The sequence below is a fragment of the Centrocercus urophasianus genome, unplaced genomic scaffold, assembly GCF_019232065.1.
Source record: "Centrocercus urophasianus isolate 14NV4802_14NV808 unplaced genomic scaffold, USGS_Curo_1.0 seq_19, whole genome shotgun sequence".
NCBI lineage: Eukaryota > Metazoa > Chordata > Aves > Galliformes > Phasianidae > Centrocercus > Centrocercus urophasianus.
Genome location: NW_024884744.1, coordinates 10,963,366 through 10,982,233, shown reverse-complemented (window position 1 = coordinate 10,982,233; position 18,868 = coordinate 10,963,366). Strand labels below are relative to the sequence as shown.

The 18,868-nt window shown below is 56.7% G+C and overlaps 2 protein-coding genes across 3 annotated transcripts; both read left to right on the top strand.

Annotated features, from left to right (window-relative positions):
• Positions 1 to 1,646: 1,646 nt before the first annotated feature.
• Positions 1,647 to 3,948, top strand: LOC122161415 (carboxypeptidase N subunit 2-like). 2 transcript variants are annotated; one of them, XM_042820852.1, is made up of 3 exons: positions 1,658 to 1,763; positions 2,170 to 3,486; positions 3,547 to 3,948. In XM_042820852.1, the coding sequence occupies exons 1-3, from the start codon at positions 1,752 to 1,754 to the stop codon at positions 3,793 to 3,795; spliced, it is 1,578 nt and encodes a 525-aa protein (XP_042676786.1). In that variant the 5' UTR covers positions 1,658 to 1,751; the 3' UTR covers positions 3,796 to 3,948. The 2 variants fall into 2 exon arrangements, with proteins under 2 accessions (XP_042676785.1, XP_042676786.1); XM_042820851.1 differs by having other exon boundaries at positions 1,647 to 1,763; positions 2,170 to 3,948.
• A 1,492-nt stretch (positions 3,949 to 5,440) lies between these two features.
• LOC122161434 (carboxypeptidase N subunit 2-like) lies at positions 5,441 to 7,711 on the top strand. The gene has a single exon (XM_042820875.1). It carries the CDS (start codon positions 5,441 to 5,443, stop codon positions 7,709 to 7,711), a length of 2,271 nt encoding a protein of 756 aa, XP_042676809.1.
• The last annotated feature ends 11,157 nt before the right edge of the window (positions 7,712 to 18,868 follow it).

Here is an 18,868-nt window from a genome sequence, read left to right as displayed (position 1 = left end):
CCTTGGCTCCCCTGTCCCCAGCCCCTCCTGCCTCTGTACTCAATCCCTTCCTGGGGCCAGGAGCCAGAGTACAGGGTGCCAAGTAGCAGAGCAGGGAGCAGCAGCCTGGCCACAGAGCACTGGGACTCCCCCTCCCTCACCTCACATCATTTCCTTGAGTTGCCCCCAACCCCATGCCCTCAGCCACAGCCTGTGCTGAGGTGTGAAGCCATCACGCGGGGCCAGGATCTAAGCACACAGCCTCATCCCAAGCAGGGCTGTGTGTGCCTTTGCAGCTTAGCCCTGCAGGGCTGGGCTGCCTCTGCTTGGCTCGGAGCCTGGTGTGCTCCATGGTGGCACACCCCAGTGACTTGGCCGCGTCCACGCTGCCCTCCCTGCCTGCAGGCAGCGTGGCAAGAGTGGAGCATCTTCCTCTGCCTCCAGCAGAGTCCTTGTCCTCACACGCCTGTGTTTCCCATGCCAACAGCACTATGGGACTACGTATGCCCTGGGCATCCACCAACTGCAGCCCTGCCCAGAACAGCTGCACCCACTCCTCTCCCTATTCCCAGCCCTGAGAGTGCCTGCTCTGTGCCTGCTCCTGTTGCCTGCTCCCAGCCTGAATGCTGCTGCTGGCATAGGGCAGGCGGGCAAAGCCCTGAGGTCCAGCTATGGGCAGATGGGACTGCACTGCCCCAGCAGCTACTGTGCCTTCTCCAGCCAGCAAGGCACAGGCACAGCTCCATGTTTGGCACTGGGCCGTATGGGCTATGGCACTATGGGACAAGAGTCTCAATGCATGGTGCTGCTTGTGGTGCTCCAGGAGCCAATGCTGGCACAAGCAACAATGCAGTTGTGTGTATGTGATGGGATGGATGCTCTTCTGGGCTGAGACCTGCACGACAGCTGCAAACAGGACTGTGCCTCGGGGCCGTTCGGTACTGCTCTGTGACCATTAAAGCACGGTTGTCCAAATCCAAGAGCTGTTTGTCTGCTTCTCTGTGGTGAGAGGCACCCTTGGTACAAGCCAGCAGGGAGAGGAGCTTTCAATTATTGCCTCTCTCAAGTGATTTTTTCATGGTGAGAATAAGCCCATGCAGGCTGCTGGGACAGGGTGAGTGTATCATGGCTGCACAGCCCAGCTGGGCTGGGGTGAGGGAGGGCTTAGCCATTCCACTGCAGCATGACAGATCTTGGAGGACTCATTGAGACCTTGGCAAGCTTCCTGACACAATGCTGCACAGAGCAGGTCTTCCAAGGGTTCCTTCACTAATGGCCCTGCCCTCTGAACCATAGCACAATGGCCCTGAGGTGTTCCCCTTCACTAGGGTGTTGCTCTTCTTCCTCTCTGTGCTGGTCCTCTCTCCTGGGCAAGGAACTCTTGACAGTCTCATGCCTCAATGAGACCAATAGAGCCCAAGGACACTCCTGTTGGGCTGCTGCATGCAGGCACACTGTGTTTGGTGTGGACCCAGTGCCACAACCCCAGGGCATGGCTGGGGCCATGGCTGTGATTCCCCCTGGGATGCCTGCCTGTGGCTGCTGCCCTTGCACCCCATGTGGATTCACCTCTGCTCCCAGGGGCTGGGCTGTTTTTTGGAGTGCTCCAAGGACACGGGTTGTTGTTGCTGATAAGCGGAAAGGGGCAGCTCCACCCCAGCAGGAACATGTTGTCAGCTGCCTCCACATCCGCCCCAGGACACATCTTCCCTTCTTGGAGAGTTTCACTCCTCGCAACAGGCTGTGTGCTCCCTGCGGTGGTTGTCCCTGTGATGCCGCTCTCGGTAAGTGGCAGCTGTAGGCTGTGGGACTGAGGACAGGGGTGTAGGGCAGGTAGGGAGTGCTGGAACCACTTCGGGTGTTGGGAGGGAAGGCTGGGCCCAACACTGCCCTGCAGCACTGCCATAAGGCCAGAACCCCCCCAGCTGCAGGCATCTCCATGTGGATGCCACCGTGGTGTGGCAGGATCCCCATCGCAGCACTGTGCTGCTCACCATGAGCACAGCACCATGGGGTGTTCCAGCTCAGCCCTTGCACGTGTGCAGGCATGTGCCCTTAGCAGGAGCTCAGGCTCCAGAACGTTATTTCAAAAGGAAGTGTTGGATGAGCAATTAGGAACACTACCACTCAGCCGAGCGCAGCGGGCCCAGCCACCCTGCAGCAGGGGCTGAGGCCACGCTCCTCCTGCAGTGCAGCGAGCTGCTCCCTGCCGTGCTGGGACTGGGGGCCCTGCTGGTCTGGGGGCTGCCCTCGCCCTGCCCCCTTCCCTGCCAGTGCTATGGCCGTGCCAGCGTCTTCTGCTCAGAGGAGAGGATGAGGGAGATCCCAGCGGGCCTGCCTGGCAATGCCACACAGCTCTTCTTTGTGGAGACGGCCCTGAGCCACATCCGGAGCGGTGTGCTGGGCCCCAGCACTGCCCTCACCAAACTGGTGTTCATCAACAATAACATCCAGGAGCTGGAGCCCGGCGCCTTCCGCAGGCTGCCCGGCCTGGCAGAGCTGGAGGTGTCGGGAAACCCGCTGCCATCCATCAGCCCAGAGTTGCTGAAGGGGCTGCCCAGCCTCACCCTGCTGTCCCTCAGCTCCAATGCCTTCTGCTCTCTGCACCCGGAGCTCTTCACCTCTGTGGGCAGCCTGCAGGACCTGCGCCTGCAGGGAAACAGGATTAAGGCACTGCCCCATGACATCTTCCACCCCCTGCAACATCTCCAGGCCTTGGACCTCTCTCAGAATGTGCTGGCTGAGCTGCCTGAGGGACTACTGGCCCCTCTCACTGCTCTGCATGTCCTGAAGTTGAGCAACAACATGCTGGCACGGCTGCCACCCCTTGCCTTTGTAACACTAACCCAGCTGGCCGAGCTGCACCTGGATGGCAACCTGCTGGTGGAGCTGCCACCTGGTGCCTTTACTGGGCTGGCGAGGTTGCGGCGGCTGCAGCTGCAACACAACGCCCTGGGCAGCCTGGCCCCTGCCACCTTCTCTGGCCTCACCAACCTTACCTCCCTCAGTCTGGAGGGGAACCGCCTGGCCCAGCTGCCTGCTGCCCTCCTCCAGGGCACCCCAAACCTCCTGCACCTCTCGCTGGCCCGCAACCACCTGCAGACGCTGCCCAGGGGCCTCTTTGCCAACCTATCGGCGTTGCAGAGCCTGGCGCTGGAGCACAACGCCCTGTCCCACCTTCCTGCTGAGGCCTTCCATGGGCTGGCAGAGCTGACAGCACTGCAGCTGGGCCGCAACAACCTCTCCGTGCTGCCTGCTGGGCTGCTGGATGAGCTGCCCCGCCTGACATCACTGGGACTGGAGCACAACCGCCTGTCCCACCTGCCCACGGGCTTCTTCGATACCAACGAGGAGCTGGTGCGCGTGGGGCTGGAGAGCAACCCCTGGGTGTGTGACTGCCGCCTCGCCTACCTGCTGAGCTGGCTGCAGGTGTTTGCCGAGCCCCTAATCCACCTGCAAGCCTCCTGCACCGGCCCTGCTGCCCTCATGGGACAGCCCCTCCTGGAGGTGACCCTCCGGCCGCAGGTGTGTGCTCGCCACCAGGGCCGGGACCAGACGCCTGGGGAGGGCACACCAGGGCAGTGCATCTACAGCGACCCCGAGGGCACCCTGCATATATCCTGCAATGCCACGAGCTGCCAGCAGCTCAGCCTTCGCCTTCCTCCTCCTCCTCCTGGGGAGACAGCACGGCTGGGGCCCAAGTACCAGGGTGACTGGGTGCTGCGCTCCTCCTGCGGCACGCTGCGGGTCAGCATCCTGGTCACGGTGCGGGATGGAGAGAAGGATGTGTCACCTGGTGTCCCTGCTGCGCCTTAGGGCACGGCACTCTGCTTCGTGCTCAGCGGGTTGGTGCAGCGATTTCAGCCTGGGGAATGACGACGTGTTCTGCTCTGATGCCCCCACCGTGGTCACCAGTCTCAGGAGCGGGACTGCTACCAGCATTTATTCGCCCAGCCCAGCCACACTCTCCTCGTGTATTTCAAATATCATTAAAAAGTAGATATTAATTACCCGTGTGCAGCCATTTCCCACAAGAGAGGGTGGAAAGATGCACGTAAAGCGGCTGCTATCGCGTGGGGACGTGCCTGGGTGCCCCGATGTCCCGCTGCCCAAACACACGCGGGCGCTGCTGCCGGGTGCTGCTGCCGGCGGCGGCCGGGTGCCCGGTCCCAGCTGAGCCCTTCGCCCCGACGGCGCTGCGGCCGTACCGTGCCGTGCGGTGCTGCGGCTCCACCTCGTGGCCGACGGGCCGGGGCGATCCGGGCACCGGCAGCGAAGGGACGGCCCGGGGACAGCGGCGCCCGCCCGGCTGTGCAGGCTGCTCTCGTCCCGGTCCTGGAACCGTGCGTGGAGCGCGAGCCTCACGGGGTCGGCACTGGAACGCGGTGAGACACGTGGGAGAACGCGGTGTGCTTTGCCATTTGCCTGGAAACAGAGCCAGGCGAAGCACTAGCTGAACGTAAATAAGAGCAAGTGAAAACAAAAAAAGAAATGTTTAACTGCAGTTCGTCCTAGGAAGCATTTCGTTGCTTGTCATTTCAAGCAATTCCCCGAATCAAACAGGGCATTTCCTCCACAAGCTCCTCCACACCTGCCAGCAGCCCCAGGTGTCCCCAGCAGGGCCCCTCTTCATGCTCTCGGCCAACACCAGCCCACAGCCAGCTGCCAGGACACCCAGTGCTGGCTGTCTGTGTATCTGCCCGGCAGGGCCACAGCTCTCATCCTTGCTATTGGTGAAACAAAAGGCTTTGGAGCAGTGCCGTTAAGCTACATCAGCTGCTTCTTGAGGAAGGAAAACCTTGCCGGTCTAGAGAAGTTTGGCTTTCCCTGGATGTGAATGGCCAAGTGGTGCAGGCAGATAACGCCTGGGAGCAGGCTGCATCCTCGCCGGGGTGCCTGGGCTGCTCCCCGCACTGTGCTGGGCCTTATCTCCCCCGGCAGCCCCAAAGCCAGGCCCCGTGCCTGGCCACGGATAAGGAGATCCCCCCAGGTGATGGGACCCTTTGTCCTGTGCCTCACTCCCTGCACAGCGCAGCGTGCTGACAGCTGGACTTGTCTGGGAGCACTCAGGTAAGTGACGTGAAATGCTTGAAAATGTGCTGGGAAAGGCGGTTCTGGGATCTATTTCCCTGTGTCCCTGATCCTGGGACCACTTCTGATCTCTGAAGCTTTGCTTGTGAAGGTTTGCAAGTGTTTGCTGCTGTTGTGTGGGTGAGCTATTGCCCTGCTAAGCGTTGGTCTCTTCCTTCTATTGCTGTGATACGTGAATAGAAGGGTTGCTGATTGCTGAACGACAGTGTGAACAGCTCATGAACTGTGGACTCGCATTTTGTTGTTCTTCATAACCAACTTTTGGAACCCTTTTTCCAGGATGATGAAGCAGCATTTCCTTTTCCTTTTCTTCCTCTGCTTCCATCCCCACAAATGCCAAAGTCAAACCCTGGGTGCAGATCCATATGAAATGCCCAAAGATTACCAGGAGGTCTACAGAGGGTCCAAAAATGATGTCAAGGAGATCCCAAAGATTGCAAAGTCCTTCATTTCTGAGATGATCTTTGTGCAAACCAGCATCACTGCCATAAGGAAAGGCGCCTTCAGGTACATGCCCAACCTGACCAAGATTTTATTCATTAACAACAATATCAAGACAGTTGAATCTGGGGCCTTTGATGGTTTGGAGAAACTGAGGGATTTGGAGATCTCTGGTGCCTCCTTAGAAGAACTAGCTCTGGGCACTTTCCAGAACCTTCCAAACTTGCAGAGGCTGGAGCTGAGAGACAGCCACATCAGACGCATCCCCAAAGGCCTCTTTGAAGGGCTGGAGAATTTGGGAGAGCTGTCCCTGCACATCAATGCGATCCCTTCTCTTCCAGAAGGTATTTTTGATTCTCTTGCCAATCTGACATTTTTGGATCTGGCTAGAAACAGGATCACCGTTCTGCCTGGAGATGTCTTCAGCAAACTGCCCCAGCTGCAAGTCCTCCGGCTGTATGAGAACGAGCTGCAGGACCTGCCAGAGGGGCTGCTGGATGCTCAGCGGGGGCTGCTGGAGCTCAGCCTGCAGAGGAACAGGCTCAGAGTGCTGCCACCTACTCTCCTGAGGAACCTGACCTACCTGGAAAAACTCCTCCTGGACAACAACCTCATCAGGGTTCTCCCACCCCACAGCTTCTTTGGTTTAAACAGGCTGAAGCTGCTGACTCTAGGTTCAAACCAGATTACACAGCTCCCCTGCTGCCTTTTTGACACCATGCCACACCTCTGGGAGCTGGACCTGGGCAGGAACAGTTTAGCCACACTTCCCGATGGCATCTTTGTCAACCTCACATCTCTTGGCAAACTCATCTTGTCCCACAACCAGCTAGCAGCCCTGCCAAGGGGGGTCTTCACTGGGCTCAACAAGCTCTCGGACCTCCAGCTGGACACAAACCAGCTCTCTGCTCTGGATCATGAGGTCTTTGCTCCTCTCCCAAATCTGAAAACTCTCAATCTCCGAATGAACCAGCTAGAGAGTATCCCCCGAGGACTCTTGGACCCCCTGAAGAGGCTCAGCTCACTGTATCTGAGTGGAAACCCATGGAGATGTGACTGTAATCTCTGTTACCTGCACAGCTGGATCCAGGGCAACAGTGAGAAAGTTAAACTGTCCTCCCAAGTGTCCTGTAAGACTCCACCTCACCTGGCGGGGCAAGCAGTGATATCACTGAGGGAAAACCAGCTAATTTGCCCAGCTACTCTGCCTCCTTCGGTTTCTTTCATCCCATCCCTACTTCTCAGCTCCACATCATCACAAGGGATGCCACCCTCGCTGCCACCTGAAGACGTGCCCACTGCAGCACAGGCTGTACTGTCATCAGTGGCCTTTCCCATTATGGCACTGCCAACCATGCCATTGCCTATGGCCACCTCCTTCATGTTGCCAACCACACCGACAGAGAACTTCATCACTGCTCCTTCACCAACCATGCTCTCAAAAGCCTCCATCACCATATCACCATCAACCATACTGCTCAAGATTTCTACCACTGCTCCATCACTGTACAAAGCCTCTATCACCACCCCATCACCAACAACGCTGTCCAAAATTTCCACTACCACTCCATCACCAGCTGTGCTGCCTAAGACTTCCATTACTGCCCCATCACCATCCGCGCTGCCCAAAATCTCCATTACCATCTCATCATCAACTGGGCTTCCCAAGACCTCCGTGATTTCCTCATTACCATCCACGCTACCCAAGATGTCTATAATCTCCCCATCACCAGTAGTGTTGCCCAAGTTCTCCATCACCAACCCAGAGCGTGCACTATCCACTCTAGCTCCCACCACATCACCAATTCCAACCACCATGTGGACAGCAATCACACGACAAGTGCCTCCTGCTCTTCCAGCACTCACAGAGAGACCAGCATCCAATGTTCCTCCACTGCAAGGCCACACAAGTCCCCAGCCAGTCTCCCCATCCATGGCTCCAGGTGGGCACCACCATAGAGATTTCTCCCCGTGGGCCAACCCACGGCACTGCCGCATCTCCCTTGCCCTCGGGCTGGCAGTGCTGGTGCTGCAGGTGTGTGCAATGCTGCTGGGGGTGAAGCTCACCCTTCTCCTCTACCATGCTGCCCAAGGCCACGATCCCCCAGTGCCACCAGTGAGGCTGCTGAGTGTCCAAGTGCTGGATGCCACACACCCAGGCCGGGCTGCAGAGGCGCATCGCAGTGGTACAGTCCCCTAGGGGCGGGCATCGCAGGATCCGAGAGGTTTTAGATTCCCGCCCAGGAGGCGCCTGGAGATGCTGTGAGCCTGGGGAATGAGCGGGGTGTCGCGGCCCGGTGACACCTTCTTCTGCCAAGCGACACTAGGTGGCATCCCGACACAGGCAGTGGCTGCCACAACTTATCCATTGCCGTCCGGGACCGCCAGGGCCAGAAGACATCGCGCCGAGGTACTGCAGACCCCTCTCCAGGGCCAGCTGGGGCCCTCCATGGGTCTGCCACGGGGTGCACACCTCAGGGCACGGGCTGGAGGCCGGTAGGGATCCTGCTGAATCTCTCCATTGCTGGCAGGTGCCCGTGTGGTGCGAGGCATCCCAGCTGCTTCTCTGCCCAGCTCCATGGGACGTGCCAACAGTGGTACACAACGCTCTGACCTCTTCCCTGCACTCTCAGTTTCATCCTCACAAATATTAAAGCCTCCCCGGCAGCTCTACTGCGCACAACCAAAGCGATGTTTTCATGCCAGGGCTGTCCTCACTGTCACTTCAGTGCCCACCAGCAGCACAGGGTAACCAGCTGGTGCGAGTGGTCAGAGGATGGGGCAGCAACAGGACTGCACACTGTCCTGCGGGCAGCAGCCTGGTGAAAAAATGGAGATGCAATTGTACATCTTGTTTTCCAGACCCCGGGGCAGCTTCTTGCTGACACTGTGCCAGAGCAAAGCAGGGGCTGGCGCTTTGCATTAGGGCACATACCTGTGGCTGTGCACTAGGGACTTGGATATCCGCTTTGCTGAGCCTGTGCAGTGTTACTGCTCCTCAGCTGCTCCTTGAAGTCCCGACGACGGCTGTGAAATACAGGAGGCAAGTGCGGGGCAGCACATCTGTGCGGGACAGAGCGTGCAGCCCCGGAGCCTGGCACTGTGCTAATGAGACGCAGATGAGGGAAGGGAGCCTATTTCCTGGCAGCCCATATGGGCTCTGCTCTGTGCTTGATTTAGAGGGTTTGAAAGCAGGGCCGGCTGCTCAAGATGGCAGGGGGGCTCCTTGGGTTTGGCGATATTTAATGGCCTGGTGCAGCCTAAACATGGAAGTGCTTGGAGGTGAGATTAGCACAACATAATCACATCTTAAAAGGTCTTCGGAGACACAAGGCATGTCTGCTCCCCTATTAATTATCGTTATCCATGAAGATGGGGTCAAGCCGGAGGTGTTTGCCCACAGGTCCGTGGGTCTGACAGCAGCACCCCTACAGCCACCCTCCTGTGCCCTGTAACATCCCAGCAGGACCGTGCCTTCCCAGGCACCTCTGATGGCTGGGCACAGGAGCTGCGTGTGCGCTTAGGGCACGGCGAGCTCAGCACATCTTCTTGAGGCTCTCCCGGAGGGGCGGAAGCTGCCTGTTTGTTTAAGGTGCAAAGGAGTGACGTTAATCTGCGGCCTGTTTGTATTTCTTCAGAGTGCCCGTGTGCGAGGGGAGCAGGGATGGGGTCTCCCCTTTGTGCGGGGGCACAGCAGCGCTGTTTGAAGTGGAGGTGAGAAAACACGGCGGGGCAGATGGAACCTGCTTTGGGAGTGAAAGATTTTTTTCGGCTATTTATGATAATTAGTGGGAAACACTCCTCAAGCGTTTCAGATGATTCTGTAATGAAGTTGGGCCCAATGTTCCCGCTTTGTTCCCGCGGAACCATTAAAAATCCCCCTTCTTTGGCCGCCTTAATGCAACGCTGAAAAGGCACAATGGCATAAAAGTGGCCCTGGGCAGGGCGGAACGCCTCCTTCCCCCATGGGGGTGAGCCCTTTGGAGCCCGGATTTTCTGGGCTGTAAACCCCAATGCTCACAGCTCTGCTCCAGCGCGACCAGAGCTAAGCTGCTGTGCTCTTACAGAGCCCCAGAAGCAGCGACAGCATCAGCTCCGTGGGCTCCCAAGGAGAGGTTAAGGGCTGGAGCACTGCTCCTCACGCTGCCTGCCCCAGCCCTAATCAAGTCCTCGCCCCGGCCCGTGTCTGAGGCTGCTTTCAATGTGGGGGAATTTGCAGACAAATTTCTGCCAGCAGGACGCTGGGGCTCTGCTGCGTGGCTGGATAAAGATCGCTGCTGCCCCATGCAGCTCTGCAGACCTGCGGCTGTCATTTGGGACAGTGTGGGAAGGGGCAGGAGGCTCTCAGAGCTGGAGCTATTCTTTTCCCCAAGATAATGCACAGCGACACAATGAGCCCATCTGTGAGTGGCTGGGACCATTACCTCTGTGCTCCTTAGTTCCAGCCCTGAAGTGCCACTTGGGCTATGATGCCTTTACCGATGCTTGCATCCCTCCTGGCAATATTTTGGGGCAAACATCTCCAGAAACACAGCACGCTTCCTTTGGGAACTGTGATGACGGCACCTCCCAGCTCAGTTTGCAGGCAGTGGTGTCACCACAGGGTGAGATACCCAGCCATACCCAGCAGTCCCAACACATCATTCCCTCCTTTATTTCATTCCAGCATTATTTCCTCCCCTATGCTGGGCAATGGTTCTCCACAAACCCTTCCCCAGCACCTGGGCACAGGAGCCCAGGTACGGCCATGCGCCCGACTCTTCCCATTGTGGGCACACAAAGCAGCACTGACCCTGCGGTGCCACCGCTACCTGCTGCTCACCACAATGGCCCTGCAGCACTGAGAAAGGGCCAGGAGCATAATGAGGCTGCGAGCACTGCTCTCTTCAGAGAGCAGAGTCAACTCCTTGGGAAGAAAGGAAGAAGGGAAAAAAATAGGGTAACCCCCCCCTTTCTCCCCCCCCGATAATAAAGAAGTAACAAATGAAGAATGAAAGCCTATAGAAGGCGTCTTAACCCAGCAAAGAAAAAAAATGTCAACATCTGTGGAGCTGTCTGCAAAAACAGACCCAAGCCCTAATGAATACCCTCTAGAAAAGGCATTCACTCGAGGAAAGGCAAAAGGCTACATTTTTCTATGGAGGTATAAAGATTTTGATGAATCTGCCCTTTCCCTTTCCAGTGCAGTTGAACCAAGCGCTAATGTTCATCTTCAGCTGTATTAAAGGATCCGGAGGGGGTGGAGGGAGGAAGAGTCCTGATCTGAAAGCTCACGAGGAGGGTGGATTTAGGGAGCCTGCATGGATGTCGGAGCACTGTGGCAGGGAAGAAAAGCAACAGGCATTAGAGAAAATACTGTTTAACAAGAGTTTTTTTAGTCAGCCCATTTGGGCAGAGATTGGTGCGCCATAAACGTAATCCTCTTAGTGCTGACTTCAACGTGTTTGTACAAAACAGGGAAATATAATATGAATGTAATAGTCACGTTTCCTAAAATGCTTAATAAAAAGACAAAAGTTCTTTATTTAGATCTTCAGCTCCGGTGCAGGATAGGGGCACAGCAGATGTGTTCTCAGAAGGCTGCTTGGAAGGGAAAAACTATGCAGAATGTGGCTGTGCAATGGCTGTGCTGTGCCATGCCATGTCATGCTGTGCTGTGCCATGCTGCATCATGCCGTGCTGTGCCATGCCATGTCATGCTGTACTGTGCCATGCTGCATCATGCCACGCCATGCCATGCAGTGGAATGGGTGCCCACCTCACCAGCCCCAGGCGAGGAGAGCCGTGGTGGCTCTGAGCCCACAGATGCTCAGGAGCTGCAGCTGGGGAGCATTCTGCACCATGGCAACGTCTTCTCATAAGGAGGCTTGTTGGGACTGCAGTGGGAAATGCCTTCCCGGACATCTCCTGGTGGTGTGGTTCTCCATTTGGAAAGCCGTTCCACTGAAGGCAAAGAGTTGAAGGTAACAGGTTCACGTCTATTGAATAATCGTGGGAATGACAAACTGAAGGACAGTGTTTGGGTCTGATGGAGATCTCTAAGCATGTTGATCCCATACAGCTGTATCAGAACTATGCTAGGTTATTTTCCATGTGCCACGCTGATATTTCACGTCGTGAGACACCGGCTACATGGGAAGCAGACTCCATGACACAACCAGTTCAGCTCTCTGAATCTATGGTTAAACATTTCTGTTGCACCACAAAATCACCTTCCCCATCTTTCTTCTGACCTCGAACAGGCAATAGCGATGCAATGCTGTGTGTCATGTGCTGGGGTGCAGAAGGGCAACTACAAACATGCCGTCCTATGAGTGACAGCAGAACCTCCAAGCCCCATGTCTCCTCCCTGAGCCTCATGCACCAAGAGAGCGTTTCTACACAGCAGTGCCGCTCCTACACCAGGAACAAGGCACTTTACAACCCCATAAACCCCACATCCTTCTGTGAAGGCTGCTACGACGTGACGCTAATGCCTACAAGATGTGCAGCGCTGCGGGACGGCCCCGGTGCCCCACACCACAGCAAAGGACTCATGTTTTACATCGCTCTGCACTGCAGCCTTGGCTAATTAATCCCAGGGATGAGCCTCCTTCTATCACGCTGCTCCTTGTCATTCCTTATGTGCTGGTGCTGGAGGCACTATGCTGAGTGCCACAAGTGTGGGCTGAGCCGCCATGTCCCAATGAGTCCCAGTGTGTCCCAGCCTGTGCCGGCGGATCCTGGTGCGTCCTGGTGCCCACTGGGTGCGCGGCGCCGGAGGGACGCAGCATTGTGTCACAGTGCGTTGTGATCACCCAGCGCGGCTAACGTGATTTCCATCCCATATTCGACCTCTGGCGACTTCAAAGCTCTGGCAAGCAGAGGATTAAGCAGAGGGGCTGGGACTGGGGGGCTGGGGGGGCTGCTCACCTTTGAGCTCCCCGCGTCCCCTCCCCGCTGCGCCCGGAACAATCACCTCCCATTGTGCTCCCAGGGAAAGCCAGGGTGCAAACACAGGGACCTTGTCAATATTGGTTTTTGAGAAGGCTTTTTCTATTCTCCCGTGTCTGGGGTTTTTGTAGCAAATCCCCCTCAGGCTGCCCAGCCTTCCCCTGGGAAATCAGGATCCTAGGGGTCCCCGCTAACACCGTCCATTGAGTGAAATTTCACACCCACCTGTTTGCACACAAGATTTAATTTGGTTGATTCTTCATGCCCTTTTCCTGCTTAATCATCAGCCCATTGACCTTCATATGAAAAGGGTCTGAGGGCAAAGGAGAGAGGGGCTTCTGCAGGGAAACAAAAGCTCCCAGAGCCCAGACCAGTCCAACCCTGAGCTAACGCATCCGCATCCATGCAGGAGCAGAATGTGGGGAGCACCATGGGAGCAGCCTTTAGGCAGCCTGGTGGGTTGGGGGAACCATCGCGTCCCCATCGTTCACTGGCTGGATGCACAGAGCCCCCCACAGGCACAGCCCTAAGGTCTCTGCACTTGCAGCTGCAATTTGCCTGCTGGAAAACAAAAAATAACACAAAGTTAAAAAAAAAAGAAAGGAAAAGGAGGTGTTTTTTTTTTTTGTCCCGCTGGCCCCACTCGCAGTGAAACCCGAGCTGTGTGGGAGTCTGTGAGCGTGCAGGGCTGTGCACACACGTGTGCAGCCAGCAGTCCGGTCGTGCTGTGCCGCAGCAGCACTGGTGCGTGCGCATGTGCGCTTCCCCCCGGTGGGATTGTTTTGGTCTGCAGAGTGCGGTCGTGTTTATTTAATATCTGACGTCCCTTCTGTCTTCAGCGCTGACATTAATTGCCAGACAATGAGCAATGGAGCCCAGATGTTCCCCGGTGGTGGCCTCCCTCCCCTCGCCAGCACTATGCGGGTGATAAAAACCCTAGGGGAGCCGTTTTGGGAAGGCTGCTGCTGAGTGGCTGTGAGTGGCAGTGAGCCGGGGGCTGTGCCACGCCAGGGGTGGCTCAGACCCCCCAGATGGAACTGCTCAGGTGGCTGCAGCCCTCTCCATTCCCTCGGTGCAGCAGTAATGTGTGGGCATCACAGAGTGGGGCTGTGGCCAGTACTGCAGCCTCGCCACTGAGCATGTGGGTTTGGGGTCTGGGCATTGAGCCTCAGTGCAGCAGAAGAGTTTGCCAGCTGCCCCCACTGCCTGCCTGCCCTGGCTATGCCCAGGCACTGCCCTGCTGGCATCTCCCCAGAGAGCAGGGCGAGCCTTGCTTGCCAGAGAGAGATTAGCACAGCTGTCTGTCATTTCATAAATATCCCTGCTCATGAAACACGAGGTCATTTCACAGCAGACATGGCCTTATCACAGAGCCGCAGTGCTGCTGGGGCCCCCAGCAAGCAGCCATGGCTGAGCACCATGTCATGGCTGTGCGTGCAGCAGGGCTCCAGCTGCACCCAGGGTGTCCCTTGGGCATGGCTGGGGCTGGATTGGTGAAAAGCTTCTGGTCTGAGGGCTGGGGTGGCCGAGCTGAGCAGGGCAAGCGGTGTCCCCTTCATGTGCCTGCTGTCAGCATTGCATGGCATGGCATGGTATGACAAGGCATGGCACAGCACAGCACAGCATGGCACAGCAGGCAGGAACGTGACGCTGCAGTGTTTAGGAAGCTGCCCAATTTCCTGCTCTGCCATTGGTTTAATATGCACCCACCACTAATCACTAAGCATTATTATTGAAGTGGGAATATGTTATTAGAAAAAATGGCAATGGAAATGGGGTGGAGCTATTTTTAGAACTAGTGTCTGTCACTGTGGCATCATTTCCTAAGGCGATGTGCGTGACCAGGAAAGCAACCAGCAAACCAGCACACAACCCCTCACAAGGTTCCCATATTCCCTCTTTAAGCTGGAAGAGAACACGATACAAACACAATGTGAATTAGGATCTGAACAGTTTTCCTGGCAGGTTGTCACGCAAGTTGCCAGCACTGCTCCTTGCCTTGGACACCCACAGCAGTCCTGTGCCCAGACCCACTGCCCCTGACCCACCACCTCTTGGCAGCCCTGCTCTCAGCTACCCCCAGAAGCAATTTCACATTGGATGCACCTTGAGGGGAGAGGTGACACCCCCATTCCATGCCTCCCTCTAGCTCAGTGCATCCCCACCCGCACTTCCCTCCTCCTGGGCTCCGCACAAAGCCCAGCTGCACTCTGGCCGGGGAACATCCGCTGTGGAAACCTGGGAGGAGCTGACAATCCCCAAAGATTGGCTGCACACACGGCCAAGCAAGCACTGCTGGCTGCCGGCCTAATTCGTTGCAAATGTGCTTCAATGTGGTTCCAATCTGGATCCCCAGCCCCGGGTTCAGCGGGGCCGGGAAGTGGCTGAGTGCGGCTGAGCCGGGTGAGCTCCACTGCTCCTGCAGATCCCTGCACTCTGTGTCCCTCATCTACAGGGATGCAGTTGGGCTTTAAGCCCAACTGTAATATCTCCCCAGACCCAAGCATCCCTTTCTCCTGTTGGTGCATTTGCAGAGGGGTTGCACCGAAGGTTGAGAATAACCAAGGAGAACTGCCCCATTCAGCCAACTTGCATCCCTCCCATGTTTGTAGTTGGATTAAAAATGCTGCAAAGTCAGCTCACAGCACTGACAAGGAGCAGCGCAGAGCAAGTCCCACTCTTGGTTACAGCAGAGTGGTGTTGAGCCACAAGCAGGCACCTGCAATAACAGCTGTGGTGCCACTGCTGCTGGCGGAAAGGGAAATGAGCAGCAACAGGACTGGGAGCAGCACGCTGCTATTCAAGAACAGAAAATCCCTCTTTGCTGCTCAATGCAGGCAGCTCTGGCCGTGCTGGCATCAGTGCGCCAGGCACTCGTGGAGCCCAGAGCACCCCATGCAGTGGCTTTGGCACAGGGAATGCCGTGCTGTGCCTTGTCGTGCTGTGCCTTGCTGCTGTGTTCAGCCCAGCACTAGGAGCAGCGAGGTGCTGCGCTCGGCCTTTTAAGATCAGAAAGGTTTTTGAACTGACGTTAGCACTGGTACGCAGAGGAAAGCGTACAGAAGGGTAATTAAAGTGGAGGAGCGAGGCTGGGTTTGCCTTTAATGGCTTGCAGCTGCAAATATTTTTCTGTCTTCTCCAGCCTGCTTGTAAGCTGTCTGGCTATATTTCTCGTCCCGGCCAATTAGATTCCCATGTGTGCTGCAGGAGTGAAAATATAGAAAGTGAATAATCCTCCGGTGCTGCTTCTCACTCGGAGCCCTTTGAACCCGTTCAGCCCTCAGCCCTGCTCCCTCTGCAGCACCGCACTTCGCCCCCAGCACACCGCCAGCACCGCCGCCGTTCACCTTCAAGCCCTTCTGATCAAAGCCCCTTTTTATCCCCCCCTTTTGCTGAGTTTTACAGCCATTTTCCCTTTTTGACGCTGGTGTTCTGCCAAAAGTTCCACTCGAAAATCAAAAGGGGCAGTCCATTAATACAAGGCAGCTGTATTGAGTTCACCATTGTGTTGTCTCTTCCAAGGTACCTCGGATTTTTAATAAACTGTGAGGCGTGGGGAGTGTGCTGGCTCCAAGCAGAGGGAGGCAGAGGGGAAGAGGGAGAGCCGAACTGCCATGCAAGCAGGAGGCACCCGGCAGCCTCCCAGCTCCCGTCCAGCTTCAGGATCAGGTATCAACCAGGAGCCACTGCACTTTGATCCTTGTGTGCTGATGGGGCTCCTTGCCAGGGCCCACCCCAGATAAACAGGATCCCCCCATGCCTGCGTCCTAGGGATGTGTGCAGGGTGGAGGCACTGTGGGGAGACTGGCAAGGCTGAGGGCACAGACTGCGTGCACTGATTGGGCTGTAGGATCGCAGTGGTCAAGAATGGAGCCAGCAATGGGGTCAACAGTGGGTCGGCAGGAAGACCAGCAGTGGGATCAGCAGTGGGGCCAGGAGTAGCAGAAGCAATGGGACCAGCAATAGTGTCAGCAGTGGGGCCAGCAGTGGTGGTGGGCAAGGATGTGCCACTGGGAGTCAAGGTGAGGATGGACTGGGAGCAGATGGGACCTGCTCCGTTTGTGAAAGAGCGTTTCTGCTATTTATGCTAAGTGGTGGGAATGCTTCTCAAGTGTTTTGGATGGTTCTGTAATGAGGCCGGCCTAAATATGCCAGCATTGTTTGTGCCGGACAATTAAAAACTCCCACTTGCCACATTAGCAGTGTCTCTGGTCGGGAAGGGCCCTGGAAGCGGCGCGGGATGAGGGGTGACCACAAAGCCCGCCCTTTGTGCTGTGCTCCTTTGAACCTCCTCAAAGACCCCATTTCAAGGGGTGGCTTTTGTTTTCTTTTCAGTGGGACCGAACCCAGAGCCGCCTGTTGTTTAGCGACACAGAAATGTGACCTTAATTGACTCTGCTGCCGGGTGCACTGCGTAAATCACTCCTGGCACCGAGGGAGCTGCCCGGCGTGCCCCAGCCCCATGGCAGCATTGCCTTCCTGGCCACTGCCTGCAGGGCAGGCAAGGTGACACTGCAGTGACATGGTGCGGTGACCAGTGCAGTGCTATGGTATGAAGGAACAGTTCTGTGCGTGCCCAGAGGCAGCAGGAGAGGCTGACACGTCCTTCACAGAGCCATGGGGCTTTGGGAAGGGACTTTAGAACTATATCACTGCTCTGGGGTGTTTTGTCCCTCACACACAAAGGCTCCCAGCCTTATTCCATAGAGGGTTATCCATTTCCATAGGGAAGCAGGAAAAAATGTTTCTCTGTGCTCTTCAGAACTGTTCTGCAGCCAGAGTCTTCTGCCCAGCTATGCCGGTGTGGCTCTTTACCTGCTGTTCCTGGGACTCGTTGAGTTAACGCTCATCACAAGATAAATTAAATGTGATGAAAATGTAACAGATGCCTGCCACGCACTTAGCCAGATGACTTATTTGTAGGATACCAGGGGGCTGATCCATTAACAGATATAATTTGCGGGCTCCCGAGGAGAGGTTAAGGGCTGGAGCATTGCTCCCTGCTAGCCACCTCCGTCTCCCTATGCTGCCTGCCCCGACCCTAATCAAGTTCTCATATCAGTCCATGTCCCACAGCCCCCCCAGCTGTTCTCAATGAGAGGAAATTTGCAGATAGATAAATTTCTGCCAGCAGGACACTGGAGCTCTGCTGCGCAGTGGGATAAAGATCCCTGCAGCCAGGTGTGGGGGGACAATGGGGCCAGTTTGACCCCTAAGATAGCGGTGTTCACATCAGGATGTGTGTGCTCATAAAATAGAGCGTTTTGGAGCAAGGTGAAAATTTAAGGTAAAATACACTGCTGCAGGTGATGCTTCAGAGGAGAATACGGTGCCCATGGGAGAGCATTCTGCTTTCCTGCCTCTCCTTGGGGAGCTAATCACCCAGGCTGCGAGAGATGTGCAGCAACCAGCTCATGTTTTGCTTCTCCCTGCTAGATTAAAGAGCTCTGAAGTACCTGCCCTGTTATTTCTGCCATGGTACTCATGCAGCCAGGCCCTTCTGGCTGTAATCAAGCCGCCTCTTGATCTTCTTGATAAGCGGAACACACTGCTGTGTGCTCAGCCTCCCTGCATGGGAATGCTGCAGGCAGCCGGGAGGGAGGGCAAGGAGCAGGTTACCACACGTCCGTCTGCAGCCTGGCACCGGTGACCCACGTGTGGCCACTATGGACAGGGATGTGGCTGGCCATGAGGGGCTGGCTGCAAACCATCCCTTGGCAAGATGTCGGTGGTGGTGCTGGTGGTGGTGACTCAGCTTGTGGGCTCCTCCAGAGCGATGAGGAGCCCTCGCTCACTGCACAAGGCCTCCTGTGAGGAGGGGGCTGCTGGGCAGGGAGCGGCACACAGTGACCCGGCCTCGCTCCGGCCGTGCCGCTGGCTGAGCAAACACAATGTGCGCAGCCTGCCGGGGCTGAGGCACCTCCAGATAAACCTCATTGTGCTCCTGAAAAGGCAACAATCCAGCGCTGGCAGCTCCATGCAGCATGGGATGAACTCAGCTTCCAGAGGCCACGGGGACCCAGTCCTGCTGGGGCTGTCCCTGCATCCCCTGCCCACACAGCTGGGCCCAGCAGGGAGCCAGCCCGTGCCAGCACCGCCTGCGAGTGCTAACAGCTGCTTGGAGCCCGCTCAGAAACACCAGCCTGGGCTGTGCTGCTGCCAGCCCTGCTGTTCCCAGCACAATGACAGCTCAGGAGGAGCCGGGAGCAGGCAGCCCTGGGGGAAGGGATGTGCAGAACTCCACAGCAAGGAGTGAGCTTGTCTGTGGGAGAAAGGAAGGTGGTGTGAAGCGGCAGCAGGCTCTGGCCCACACGGGCCTCCCCTCTGGCACCAGTGTGCGCCGGTGCTGCCAAGGAGCCAGGGCTGCAGCAAGGCTGTGGAGCAGAGCCAGGCACGGCACATAGCTGCAGGATTCAGCATGTGT

What these genes read in the sequence shown, in the direction of transcription:
- LOC122161434 (XM_042820875.1), top strand. Translation starts at nt 5,441, where the DNA reads ATGCCCAAAGATTACCAGGAGGTCTACAGAGGGTCCAAAAATGATGTC.
- LOC122161415 (XM_042820851.1), top strand. Translation starts at nt 1,647, where the DNA reads ATGTTGTCAGCTGCCTCCACATCCGCCCCAGGACACATCTTCCCTTCT. An exon ending in TCCCTGTGATGCCGCTCTCG is followed by an intron (nt 1,764 to 2,169) that starts GTAAGTGGCAGC and finishes CTCCTCCTGCAG; the next exon opens with TGCAGCGAGCTGCTCCCTGC.